General features: G+C 60.1%; 1 protein-coding gene across 1 annotated transcript in view; it reads right to left on the bottom strand.

Moving 5' to 3' along the window:
• Positions 1 to 1174: 1174 nt before the first annotated feature.
• EEFSEC (eukaryotic elongation factor, selenocysteine-tRNA specific) overlaps positions 1175 to 13743 on the bottom strand; it is a 252221-nt gene continuing 239652 nt past the window's right edge. Inside the window, exon 7 of the mRNA XM_043588274.1 lies at positions 1175 to 1722. Within this exon, the coding sequence (XP_043444209.1) occupies positions 1532 to 1722 (191 nt within the window). The 3' untranslated portion in view covers positions 1175 to 1531. The remainder of the gene's footprint in view (positions 1723 to 13743) is intronic.

The raw sequence follows: 13743 nt of genomic DNA on the forward strand, positions 1-13743 counted from the left end.
CTGGACCCTGGCCTGCAGAAGGCTGAGGGCCAGGCAAGAAGTGCCACTGCTGTTACTGGAGGTGTCCCCTCAGGAGGTGGCAGTGAGGCTCTAAGGAACCATTGGACGGTCTGCAAGCAGTGCCTCCCTCTCCCTGCACCCAGCCCTCTCCCAGTTCATTCTCAGCCCGGGGAGAAGTGGGGGCCGGGCCTGAACTCTCCCAGCCTCCAGCCCTCAGCTGTCACCCCTGACTGCTGTCCCTGGCCTGGCCTAACGGTCGGTCCCTGTGAGGGCTGGGGAGGCCTGCTGGCCAGCTGCCCTCACACGTGCCCTTCGAGCACGCTGCCGCCTGTGGCCCAGGCCCCACACATACAGCGCGTCCTGCACGCCACTCCCTTCTCCTCTCTGCCCTCAGCCCCAGGACCGCGCCCCTCCAAGCCCGTGGATTGCCACCACCCCCCGTTAGTATCTTTGACGCTAGTTCTGCAAGTTAAAGCACAATGCACCGATCACTAGGATAAAAGGGTGGCCCCTGCGTCTGTCTGGAGGCCAAATCAAGGAACACCAGCGCGTCTGTTTGTCTACAGATGTCTTTAAAGACTTTGATTTCCCCTCATTAAGTTGGTTTCACCATCTTACTCTTTCCCGAGTATCCACAGCTCGGGTGGCGGGGTGGGGTGGCCTGGCCTGTGGGGCAGAGGCAGAGGAGCTGAGCGGAGGCTTCCTGGGCTTTGAAGAGGCCTGTGCTCATGGTTCCTGGCCCACCGTGTACTCTGCACAGGGCTCCCTCACCTGCCTGCACCTCCACACCCTGGGGAGTACGGACCCCAAGCTCAAGGGCTGAGGTCTAGGGACTCCTGGTGTGGGAATGACGGAGCAGGCTTGCCTCTGCCCTGACACCCTGCCTGGCACCCCACGACTCCCCAGAACCCCATGTGTGCCCCTCCTGGCAGAGCCCTCTCAGGACCTGGCTGCCTAGAGCACCCCCATGTCTCTCAAGGCCCAGGAGACCCCAGGGGCCACCCAGTCTGGCCTAGGGGCCTGACACCCTGTGGATCCCTCTGCCCCCTTGGGCTCTGAGTTCTGGTCCCTCCCCCAGCTCCACTCTGGGAAGGAACCCTGGCAATTCTCTTGATATTCCCCTTAGGAACAGAGGTCAAGGGACACTCCCAGTGAAATCACAGAGACCAGCAGAGAGAGCAGGCACCACAGGACATTTATTTGCAGCTGGCAAGTGCCAGGCCACCTGGGGTCAGGGCATGGATTGGCCCTCACATGGCTGCCGGCTGGGCAGCCGGGGAGACACTGGCCACCAGTAGGTGGGAGGGTGCCAGGGTGGAGGGACAGACCCTCTCGGCCCCAGCACTGGTGACACTGCCCCCGCATCCTCCAGGCTTCTCAATGGGGCTCAGTGCCAGGCCCGGGGGCCCGTGCCTCCAGTCATGGGGAGGGATGTACTAAAGGGGGTCGAGGCACATCTGGTTGGGCATTTGGCATCGCGGCCCAGCCCAGGGCCTGGGCAAGGTGGCCCCGGGGGAGGTCACTGGAACGTTCAGGGAGACTGGACCATGCGCTTGTGGGTGTCAAAAACGTAACGCTTGAAAGACAGGTTGAGGGCCACGTGCTGTGTGGGCTCGGGCCGCTCTGCCCCCTCCTCCTGCTTGGCTGCCTCCCCTCGTCCGGCTCGGCCCCGCTTCTTGAGGGTGGGCGTCAGGATCTTCTTGGACTCGGGGCTGAGGCCACCTGCAAGGCACAGAAAGAGAGCCTGTTAGCCTGCCGATCCCTAGCCTGCCCCCTCACCGGCCCGGATGGGCACACACCTGAAATAGCACATCTCCAAGTCCCCTTCTCCCAACTCTGCAACACCCTCACGCCCGTCGAAGCCGAGCCAGGACCCCCGTGCCACCTTGGCAGGCTCGCCCCCTTCTACCTCCTTCCCCAGCCAACGGACCCCTGAGGCCTATGGTCCACTCTGCTGCCTAAATCCCTGCATCCTGGCCCCTCCCCGCACCACGCTAGTCCACAGCAGGTCTGTCCAGCTTGGAGCTCAGCAGGGCTCCCTGCCTCCGTCTCCCAGTCCCTTGCCCACCCATGCACTCTGCACTCAGGCTCCAGTGGGGATCAGTCCCACACTTGGTGGCCATGTCCTTCTCCTGCTCTACATGGTCCTGCTGTCTCCCAGAGCACTCACATTAAAACACATGCACTGAAGCTTGACTTTGAGGCTCCCTGGGCTAGGAGTTCTCCAGCTGCCCCTGGGGATCCATTCTCTGCTCCTCTGTGTGCCTGGGAGGCTGGCCTCTGCAGAAGGCATATGGGCTCCTGTGGCCCTCTGGTTTCTGGTTGGGTCCAGCCAATGGGAGCTCCAGTGGATCAGAGGACAAGAGGGGAGAGCAAATGGGGTGACGATCCCTGCTCCCTAAGACCGGAGCTCCTGTCGGGGGTCCTTCCCCCTGGGCTCTTGCACACGCTGTCCCATGCAGGGTGGGGGTGGCCCCTACTTCTTCCCACCACATCTTACCGGCTCCTTTCAACCCCCCTCTGGCCACTCCCTCCATTGCATACAGTGTACAGACTTTATATTCACTCCCTCTGGACAAATGATTAAGTGGAAATCAGTTTCCTGCTGACAACCCTGACTCAGACCAACCCCAACTCTTCCGGCCCCTTCACCCACTGCTTTTGCACTTTCCCTGCGGCCCTGAGGAACACACGACTGTCCCTGGGCTCCCCAGCGTCACACTTGTGGGCCTCTGCAAATGCTGTTCCCTCTGCCTGGGACGCCCTTCCCCTCCTTGCTAATGGGAAGAAACCCTGCTCATCCTTGAACAGCAGGCTTGCTCTGGGGCTCGTCTGTATGAAGAAACTGCTTGGTCGTACCATGGTGCGGCCTCTTCGGGGGCTGCTGGCCAGGACGAGCACTCGGCTGCCTCGAGCATAGGGGCCGAGGCTCCGGCTCACCCGAGGCTGTGGTCAGACCTCAGACTGGCCCGGCACAAGCAGAGCTCCCTGGGGCAGGCGTTCACCCTCTGAGGCCGCTCACGACCCCACTGGGGGAACCTGGGGGGAACAGACTGGCAGGGCTGTTGGGGGGTGAGCTGAGGGGGCACCGTGAGACTTGCATGGGGCAGGGAGGCCCAGTGGGTGGCAGCTCCTGGAGCGGCTACGGGGAGAGCTGGGTCCAACCCTTCTTCCCCTGGGGAGAGGCCAGTGGGGTGGAGTCCAGCCTACACTGTGCTTGCTAAAAGAGGGGTCCTGGCAGGCCTGTGTCCCCCAGAGAGGGCGCTTACTTCTAATAGGCACAGAGGGGTCACATCAGCCAGTGGACCCAGAGGCCGGGTGTCTAGAGCTGGTGGGAAGTTGGGGGTTGGCACCAGGCGGAGGGCTCCCCTCCCTGCATGCCCCGGGGCGCCCTGATCTGCATCTGCCAGCACGTGAAGGGTGTCCTCCTTTGCCCCAGTGCTGGCTGGGTGCCAGCTGTCTGCCTGAGACGAAAAGGCAGATGTGCAGCTCTGGAGGACCTTTGCACATCGTGTCTTAACCAGCTGGGGGCTCTGGGCGGCAGCGGTGGGTGGATTCTTCTGGCTTAGACCAGGCATTCACGCATGCTTGCTGAAGATGTCAGCAAGCCCTTCATCTTACAGATGAGAAGACAGAGGGCCCCATGGAGGGCTCCTCTAGGCCCCACAGAGGGTCCGGAAGAGCGAGGATTTGAACTCTGGGCTTGCTTCTGATGGCAGATGCCGGCCAGCCCAGCCCTCAGTGGGGGTACCCCTTAAGCAAACGCCTGAAAATGGTTGTGCAGGGGACCATCGGCTATGGAGCATCCTGTACTGGCCCTGCAATTCCCTGATGTTCAGAAAGGTGGCCAGGAGGCTGCTTGAAGGGACACGGTACAGTCTGTTGGGGAAGTTCTGCCTCCTCCACGAAGGACTGTCTCCCTGTCCACAGGCCTCTCAGAGCCTGCACCACCTGCATTGCCCAGGAAGGCTGGGACTTGTGGCCAATGTGAATGGGGCTCTGGGACGCTAGGAGCCTGTGGGGCCCCTAGCATGGGGAGCCACCCTCTGGCTGCGCAGCATGGTGTCTGATCACAGGCCCCACACCCAGCTGGTCTGCGTGCCTCTGGGATGGGGCGTGGGAATGGCCCCGGGCCAGGCCCCCAAGCAAGCACCAGGCCTGCAGGTATCTGCCTCCCTGAATCGGAGCCCTGGCCTTCCTTCTGCAAACAGAGAAGGTGGCTGGCACCAGACCCTGACAAATGGCATGGGCGGCCTGTCTCCCTGTGGTGCCAGGAGGTCTGATGGCTGAAGAGGCGCGGGGCTCCCCGGCGTCTGCGCCGGGCTGGGGAGACAGGCGTGGCCCAATCGGCGGTCCATCTCGCCCGCGCTGGCTCTCATTACACACGGTGCATACCTCGCACGGCCCAAAGCAGGCAGAGCCAGAAAATCTATCTGGCACAGGCAAACATGCGGCCGTTTAATTGCTCTACTGAGATGGTCAGGCTCCTTTACCTCTGCTCCATTTGGGGTGGCCTGGACACAATGCCAAGAAAATCTCCCCAACATGGGCCTGTTGTCTGGTGCTGCCGAAGCTGTAGGATTTGCGGAAAACGTCGCTGGGAGCTGCTTCGTTTTGCAGTGGCTTTTTCCTCCCCTTAGCCAAACAGCCAAAGCAGGGAAATGAAGGGCAGGTCAGGGCGTCGGGGGTCGGAGCTGCTGCCCACCTAATCGCCGGGCTTCTCCCAACCTGCCCCTGTGTCTTTCAGTGAAAAACGCTCACAGGAGGCTCTAGGACTGGAGATGACAGCGGTGAACACGCAGACCAGGGCCTGGCCCCCACAGAGTTTACTAGTCTGAGAAGAGGCAGAGGGGAAACAAGCCAGCAAGATAATCCAGATAGCCACTGAGGCCATCAAGGAAGCAAAAGTGCTGTGTCACCAGGAGGGGAGGATGGCCAGGTCGCTTGCACCTAGGGCAGGCTTTTCTGAGGAAGAGTTCCGAACGGAGACCAGGTGACAGGGACTGGCCGCACGCAGACCTGGGCAAGGGTCTGCATGCAAAGGGAGTCTGAGTGCTGGGTGGGAATGAGCTTGACGCTCGAGTATGGATGAGGACGTGTGGCTACATGCTGGTGGGGCTACAGGGTGACCGCAGCTTACCGAGTCCCCACAGTGCTCCCTGTGTGCCAGGCTCTTCGGGAGCCCAAATCAGGGAGGGTCCCAGGGACCTCTGGGGGCTCAGAGTGGTGAGGGATGTCTACCCGCCCAGCATCCACCAGGGCTCCCCACACTTCCTGTGCGCCCTGGGGATACAGAGGCAAGCAGGACGGTCCCACTCTCATGGAGCTACCGTCCTCTCTTAGGGACCTCCCCCTGAAGCACCCTCGAGAGGCCCCATGGGTTGGGTAGCCATGTGTCGCCCCTCCTGGGATGGCCCCTGACGTTGGGAGCATGTCTGGAGCTCCTGGCCTCTGACTTCTGCATCCCTCTTCTCCCACCCGAGCTGGCCTGCATTGTGTCTCTGAACTGTCCCCCTCACCTGACACACCAGGTGCATTCCCACCTCAGGGCCTTTGCATTCACTGGTTCCTCTGCTGGCAGATCCGCCCCAGGAGTTCCAGTGGCTCCCAGGCCCGCCTCCTTCTAATCGCTGTGCAAATGACACCTCCTGGTGAGGCCTTCTTGACCACTATCTTCCCCTCCTGCCCCAACCCCCCCACCCAGTTATTTTTTTCCAATAGCTATTATCACCTTCTGACATACTGCTGTAAGTTCCTCATTTTGATGTCTGTTCTCTGCCCCTGCTGTATGCACGTCCTACCACGGCAGGGATTTTTGTCTCTGCATGCACCGCTGCAAGCCCAACACCTAGAACACTCCCTGGCTCACCGGGGGGGAGGGGCTCAAAGAATACTACGAATGAAAAGGGCTGGATGAGACCCTCTGAGACCCTGCTGGGTGAGCACTGGCTACTAAGCTCCCCAAATGGTCACCGCATGGACCCAGCCACCTACTTCTAGGCATCCCATCCCAATAAGCAACCTGAGATTTGTATACACAGATGCCACTACGCGTGCGGGCACTTGACCCCCACAGCCCAGTGTGGAAGAAACTGAGGCCCGGGAGAGTGACAGGCCCCAGGTCACACAGGTCTGGAGAGGCAGAGCTGGACTTGTGAGGCTACCCGATCCCAAGGTCTGTGTGCACCACAGAGGAGGTGCGTTGGCCTGTGGAGTTACAAGGATGCTAAGACCCGTGGGAGGGCAGTCAGGACGGGATTGGCATGCATTTGCTGCGGCAGAATATTCTGGGAGATGAAGTGACACCTGAGAAGAGTTCACAGTTACACAAAGGCAAACTTAAAAATTAACTGAAAAAAAAAAAAAAAAAAAGAAAACGCCACAGGAATACAAATTTGTTGGAAGAGTTCTGCTCTAACTCTGGGATGCAGAAAGAAAGACTAGAAGACTATCCACTAGGCCGTCAGAGATCGGGGGTAAGTTACAGGCGATGCTCTTCTTTCTACTTTTCTCCACTTCCCAAGGTTAATACTGTGAGCCTGGGTACTCATGGGGCCATCTCCTACGGGCCACTGGCATGGCCTCCTGCACCCAGGCCCAGAGGAAGCGGAGTGCGGCCCAGTGCAGTCTGGCTGCTGAATGCACGGCCACACGGGGAGGCAGCGGGGAGGGAGGAGGGCTCCAGGGGGGCGGGCAGGGGAGGAAGGGGAGGCTGGGGAGGTGGCTGTCACCCCGGGCCAGGTCTCGTCTCCACGTCCTGGTTAAGGCCGCCGTGGGCCAGGAAGCTCACTGCCATCTCTGGGCCAATGGTGTCGTCTCTGCAGTAATCCGGCCCCGTGAAGGACGAGCTGAATACCACCTCAGGCCATGCTCATGGCTCCTTTGTGGCCACTGAAAGCCCAGGGTTTCTGACGCTGCTGCCGCATCAAGGGCAGTAACTGGAAGGCACAGGCTTAGGGTATCACTCTCCACAGCCTCCTGAGGGTCTGCTCCTTGCTCCCCAGCCTTGCTGCCCTGTCCCCCGGGGGCCTCTTCCCGGGTCCTGCTCCACCCGTGGAGGGGCTGCTCGGAGGCACATACAGAGCTCTGGGCTCCAACAGGACAAAGTCTATGGCCTTGCCTGGCATCCAAGACCCTGGGTCATCAGGGTGTACCTCCCTCTACGCCTCACCCTCTGCTTCCTCTCACTCCCGTTCGGCTTACACTCCAGCCCGCAGAAATCAAGCAGGGCCTCCGACGACTTCCCTTTGTCTGGAAAGCTCCTCCACGCCTTTCCTGTCTGGCTGACGCCTACTCTGCCACTGTCTCTGTCAGAAGGCTTTCCCTCACCTGCCCCAGCGGAGCAGATTCCCTCCTGGAACCCTACTTGGCATGACGTTTGCCTTTTTTTTTTTTTTTTTTTTTTTGGAGAGAGGGAGCACGTGTGTGTGTGTGTGTGTGTGTGTACATGTGCACATGCGTAAAATGGGGGAGGGGCAGAGGGAGGAGGCGGTGAGAGAGAAAGAAAGAGGGAGAATCTTAAGCAGGCTCCATGCTCAGCGTGGAGCCCGACACGGGCCTGAGATTACGACCTGAGCCAAAATCAAGAGCCGGACGGACATCTAACCAACTGGGCCACTCAGGCGCCCCAATGTTTGCTTTCTGCATCCATCTCCCGGGTGGCCTGTTGGGGGGGACTGCCTCTTCGGTGCTGGGCACAGGGCCAGGCAGGCGGGCTCAGGGAGGGTGCGCCAGGTGAAGGCAAAGGGAAGGAGCAGTCTCGCCCAGGTGTGCAGGGCAGCGGAAGTGAGAGAAACACTTCCACAGAGCCTGTGCCTCCAGACTAGGAAATACCTGTCTGCAAGGTCATGGCCCAGGAAGCCCAGGCTCAGACAGCAGGCCCCCTGCTCCATGTGAGCAGGAACATGGCTCCCTACCTGGCAGGGTGGGCACAGAGCTAAATGAGCTCCGTGTGTGAAGTTCACACCGTGGCCGTTGCTCCACAGGGAGACCTCTCTGCTCCTTCTCCCCAGACCTCAGGATTCCGGGAGCTGGGCTGCCCGATCCACTCTCCAACAAGCCCAGCCTGGGATGCGGTGGGGGCGGGTCGGCCTGACCTCGGGGTGACGCTGCTAGCCGTGGCTTTCCTTGGGGACACTCTCCCAGGGCCGGGCTGGCCTTTCTCACCCAGTGCCAGCTCCACACAAAGGCACAGTGGGCTGGAGGCTGCTGGGTCTTGGCTTGGGCCGGGGGTAATCAGGGAAGAATGCGGGAAGCACAACAGTTTCCCAAGCCCTGGCCGCGGGTGCCGCCCTGACATGGCCATCAAAGGCCGGCAAATTGCCTCCAATTGCTGGCGTCGCTTTCATGTTGGGGGCCAGACTGGAAGAAGGGCCTCCACGCTGGTGGGCGGCCTGCACCCCCCAGTGGGAACTGAGCCCTTGCAAGCAGCTTGGGGTCAGCGGCCCCCTCGGTGGCCCCGTGGGGCTGCAGCCAACTCCAGCCGCCCCAGCTTCCCCTCCTAGAACAAGCAGCTTTGGAAAGAGCCGAAATGACAGGGCAGAAAGAGAGCCAGGGTAAGGGGTGGTGGCGGGGGGGGCGGAGGGGGGGAGCCCTTTTTAGGGTCAGTATCCTGGTGATGACAGAAGGGCTGGGGAGCTCAGAGGGACATGCCTGGAAAGCTGGGCTGGGCTGACATATGGGATGGCCGAGACGGATGGCCACAGAGGGCCTTGAATCCAGCCAGGTCCTGAGTCTAGACTGGATGCTTGGCCTGGGAGCAAGAGGGGCTGCCCAAAGGAGGGGACCTCTGTCAGCGAGGTGACCCTGAGCAGTGAGGCTGAGGTCCTTCAAACAGCATGGCTGCACCGTTACCCAGTGGGATCCACCGTCAAACTTCACCTGAAGAAAGGCGTCTCTGCATGCCTGCCCTGTTAACGAGGCTGCCTTGCACAGGTCACAGGTGGTCACAGGAGGTACGCGTGGCACAGTGCCTGATGAGACCTCTGATGTGGCTAATGTGGTGGCTTGTGCAGGATGTGCTGCTGAGGGCGAGGCTGGAGGACAGTCTAGCTGGGAGTGGGCTGCAGGGGGTGGGGAGGGCACAGAAACCGGAGGCAGAGTCGGCCAGGGCGGTAGTGGCCATGAAACAGGGCGGGGCCCTGTTGTGTCCGATTTGCACAGGGCTGTTGCTGCTGCCCCATCCTGCAGGGACATCGAGGTGCAAGGACATGCCCGCGGCCCTGCTGTAGCTGGTGGTGGAGCTGAGATTGGAACCCAGATCCCTGTGCCGGCCAGTGGCCCAGGATGGCGTGGGCCCTGTACAAGCTTAGCTCTGACAGCGCCAGTGGAGAGGAGAGGCCCAAGGAGGACAGGCCTGGTTTTCAGCGCAAGGCCCAGAGGCGAGCTGGTGCTGGGAGGGCCTAGCGGGTTAGGGAGAGCCTGGCTGGCCACAGGAGCCAATAGGAAGGTTGCAGGGGAAGAGAGGAGAGAATGGCCGAGAGGGACAGCCCTTGGGGACACCAGTTGGCTGGCTCCCTTTGCTGGGGCCCCTGACCTCATCTGTGAGAGGTGCTGGTGACTGTGGAACCCTCCCGCCATCTCTTTGTCAGCCCTGGTTTTCCGCATTTATCCTTGGGAGCGGAAGCCTTTAACGTGCTGCTTGGGGCTGGGAAAGCTGCCTGGTTTTCTCTCCTTTCTCTTCCTGCTATGGATCCCGTATGTAAACAAAGATGCAATTTGCTTTAAAAAGATAAGGTGATTAAGTTTTTATCAGACATGTACTCCGCTGTCCCTGCAACAAAGGGAATTAGGGGAAGGCGGGCGACAGAACAGGCCCTTTATTGGAACTGCGCTTTCTGAGGCTCTCGAGCGCACACTCGACGGGCTCCACGCAGCCCCTTTGATTGGGTGGAGGCGAGGCAACGGGCGCCCACACCCCCATTTTGATGTCTTAATGTTGCCTAATTCCTCCTTTAATTTATATTAAGCTTCTTAACAGCAATGATGAATTCTTCAAAAACAAAAAAGGACCCTTTGCACAAATCTTTCCCACACCGTGTAAATTGAAATTATAATGTAGTCAAGCCTTTGGAGATTGGGGGTGCGCAGGGAGGGAAAACCAGTGCATTATGTGGAAGGAAGGACTTTAAGGCAAAAACAAAGCCGTTCTGAAAAAGGCAATGACTTGGTCTCAAGAATCAGAAGCTCAGTTATTAGAGGGGCAGCCCAGGAGGAGGAAAGTTCCCTGTCACTCAGGGGGACAGTGAGGGGGCCGCTGGGGTGGGGTTGGGGGCGTTCTGAACTACCTAACACCATCCACTGTTGGCTCCCACCTGTTCCTCACAGGGGCGGCCCAGCACTCACCTGGGGCAGGGCTTCATCCCCCTAAAGTGGCTGTGGGGGGTCACTGAGGCTTATAGTCCCAGCAGCCAGGGGCTCCACATCCCATCCAGGTCATGCCTGGTGTGCAGCCCAGAAGTTCAGGTAGGGTTCAAACCTCTGCTTGACTCTGAACAGCCCCAAGTGGGGAGCCCGCTCCTTCCCAAGTGGGGAGCATCTCTGATGGCTGGCCTTGTGCTCCATGGGGGCCCCTTCCCTCAGTGTCCCTCCAGGCCCTGGCGGAGGGCCTGGCACTAGGGCCTCAGGCACTGGCCTCTGGGCATGAGCCACCAGGCTGCTCTCCCACCAGCTCCTTCTGATCTGCCTGTCGCCGAAGAGATGTTTCCGGAACAAAATCCTGATCATCCCTCCCAGCTCAGAATCTTCTGCCATTCCTCAGGCAGGTGTCCAAATTCCTCCAGCTGGCTCCCCACCTTCACCACTCAACCCTACACAGCCCCCAACCCATCACAGGCCCTTCGCACTCACCCCTGCCTGGGAGCCCCATCACACCCATTCACAGGCCTCACAACTCACCCCTGCACAGGGCTCCCCACTCACCCTACCCTGGCTCTGTACTGGTGTTCCCTCATCTTGGGGTGACTCACAACACTCGTCTACCTGGCAGACCTCACTCCTTTGGCTTTTCAGCAAAAGTTTTAGCATCTTGGCTCGGCCTTCTATGCTACCTTCCAGGCCTGTATCCTCCAAGGGGACCAAGGCTTTCCACAAGCGGACCACGTCTAGACCCTGTGTCCTCAGGAGACAAAGTGCGGCCTGCAGCCATGGCCAGCAGCCCCAGGAAGGGGGACTACCGGTGACCTAAGTCTGCTCCCACTCTGCCTCATCTGCCAGTGGGCTGGGCCCTGGCTGGCTCTCTCCCAAGGATGACCGTCCCCAGGGGGTCAGGGCTCACCCACCTGACCGTCTGGTTCCTAATCACCCTCTCACTGCTGGACAGCCAAGTCAGGCCCTGTCAGTTCACAGGAGGCTTGGGGAGCAGGAGGCCGGGCAGCTGGGCTGCTAGAGGAGGCAGGAATGTGTACTGGCCCTTTCCTCCAACACGTCCCGTACGCCCAGATCTAGAGGCCGGCTCCTCGGCACCCAGGGGGCCTGGACCCCAGTCCCAACCCCTGGGCTCACATTCCCCGTCAGCACAGGCGGTACAACCGCGTGGGTGTGCCAGGCACGGTCGGGGGGCAGGGGGTGGGGGCTGCGGGTGTTGGTGGCTATGACCCGGGGATGGAGCTGAGCTGCCTCGGAATGGCAATTTCCAGAAGGGGGGCCTAGACAGCAGTGTTCCCAGGGACTCCTTCTGGCTGGCCCTCTGGGCTGAGGTTTGAAGTCTCTAGGTGGGGAAGGCTGGCTGGAGCTTAGGGCCCAGGTCTGCCCTGGGGGGAGGGAGGGAGCAGGGGTGAGGCAGGCTTCGAAGGTCAGTGGCTGGGTAGGGGACTGGCTAGGTCGCTCTGCCTCTACTTCTGCCACCACTATCATAGGGACTGCTTAGCTAGTGTCCTTGTCAACATACCATCCAGCCAGGTGGGTTCAGACAGCATCTCATTCAAGCCTCCAGACATCCTATAAGTCACTTTGTAGGCAGGGAGGTGACTGCCCAAAGTCACACAACAGTAAATGGGGAGTAGCACTTTACATTCGAGCCTGTGGCTTTACACAGCTGTCTATCCTGCTGCAGGCCTGGGAGTCTGGCTATGGGCCTGGCCACCCCAGAGCCCTGCTGCTTCTCACTGGGAACAAAGCAGCAGGGACAGCAATGCCATGGGCAGGGGGGCCTAGGGGGCTACTACCCCTGAGGGTGGGGAGGAGATGGCAAAAGGCAAGGGCATTGACATGACTGGGGGACCACCCTGACTTGGGCAGCAGGCACCTCTCACCCAGCACTCCCAGGCCAGGGCAACCAATGTGGGCTGGGCCAGGTGGGGGACCTTGTCTCCAGAGACTTCCAGGGATGAGGCCTCACGTGCCTCTATGTTCTGGATTCCAGAGATTGGGGGGACACTGCTGGAGCTTGGCCACTGCCTAGGCAGACTCTGACAGCGGTCTTAATGGCAGAGAGGGGGTCTGAAGTAGAAAGCCCATCTTGTGTGAGGCAGGCCTGGCCCAAGTTGCCCCAAAGATGGGCTCTGGCCAGTTCTCGATAATGCTGAAACCACCACCAATGGTCACCCTAGCTAACGTTCACTGTGCCTTTCTTACGTCCTGTTCGTACGGCTTCTCCACTCCACAACCGCTCCCTGGGGGTTGGCTCTATTTATACACAGAGGCACAGAGAGAGCCAGTACGTGCCCAAGGCCACACAGTGAAGATGTGGTAGGCTGAGCTCAAACGTGCAGTCTGGCTTCTGAGCTGGACTCTCCTCTGCTGCATTGCGTCAGAGGTGCACCGTGGGGCCACCCTCCAGCACTGGTCCTGGCCCCCAAGACCTCTGTCATGGGTGGACATGAGCTCATTTCCCTGACTGTTACTCTGTGAGGGCAGAGACTAGATCCCAGAGCCTGGCTCAGCGTCTGGCCAGGGAAGGATCAGACAAGCACTTTTCTGTGTCTCAACCTGCTCAAGGAGGGTACAGTATTCACTCCATCATTCAGAGACACTGAGGCCCAGGGATATGAAATGATTCGCCCGAGGTCACGCAGTCAGTGGCAAACAAGGGCTCATCCATCCTCACTACTACTCGAATCCCAAGTTCTTTTCCAGGTAGCTAGAGGAAAGGGGTCGTCGCCCTTCAGACGGCACTGCAGAACGCCACTGACAGTGAGCCATGCACACACACGCACGCGCACACAAGCACACAAATCTCTGGACCGAGAACCCCCCGAACGGGCAGGATCCATTCCCCTCGGTAGGGTCTATTTAGCAATTGGAACACAGTGGCCGCTGAGACAGTCTCAGGTAATCGCCGGAGGGCAGTGACCAGGCCAAGGAGCTTGCCTAGAGACAGGCTTCCGTGAGAGCTGTGCAGGTGGGGGCGGGCGGGGGATGGTGGGCAGAGACAGAGCTGAGTCCATGGCCCAGGACTGGACGCCAGGCCTTGTGAAATGGGGGCCTCACCGCCCTGCTCTGAGCTGTGGTGTCCTCCTCAGTCAGAATGAGGGATGACGGGAGTAAGGCTCACGGCAGTAGCTGCTTCCAGGAGACCAAATGCTGTTCCCGGACTCTCCCCAACCTGCCCCTCCATGCAAAGACAGTGATTCGCCTCTCCTGCAGGTGCCCTCCTGCATGGCCAGCGTCTGGAGGCCAGCTGTGGGGGAGGAGCACGCTTCCTGGTGGCCCCCACGGAGACTGTCCCCACCACCGAGGGAGCTGAATTTTAATGCTCCAAACACTCACTCCCTAAACGTGTACACTCTTTAACAGCAGTTAATC

The sequence above is a fragment of the Prionailurus bengalensis genome, chromosome A2, assembly GCF_016509475.1.
Source record: "Prionailurus bengalensis isolate Pbe53 chromosome A2, Fcat_Pben_1.1_paternal_pri, whole genome shotgun sequence".
Lineage (NCBI taxonomy): Eukaryota > Metazoa > Chordata > Mammalia > Carnivora > Felidae > Prionailurus > Prionailurus bengalensis.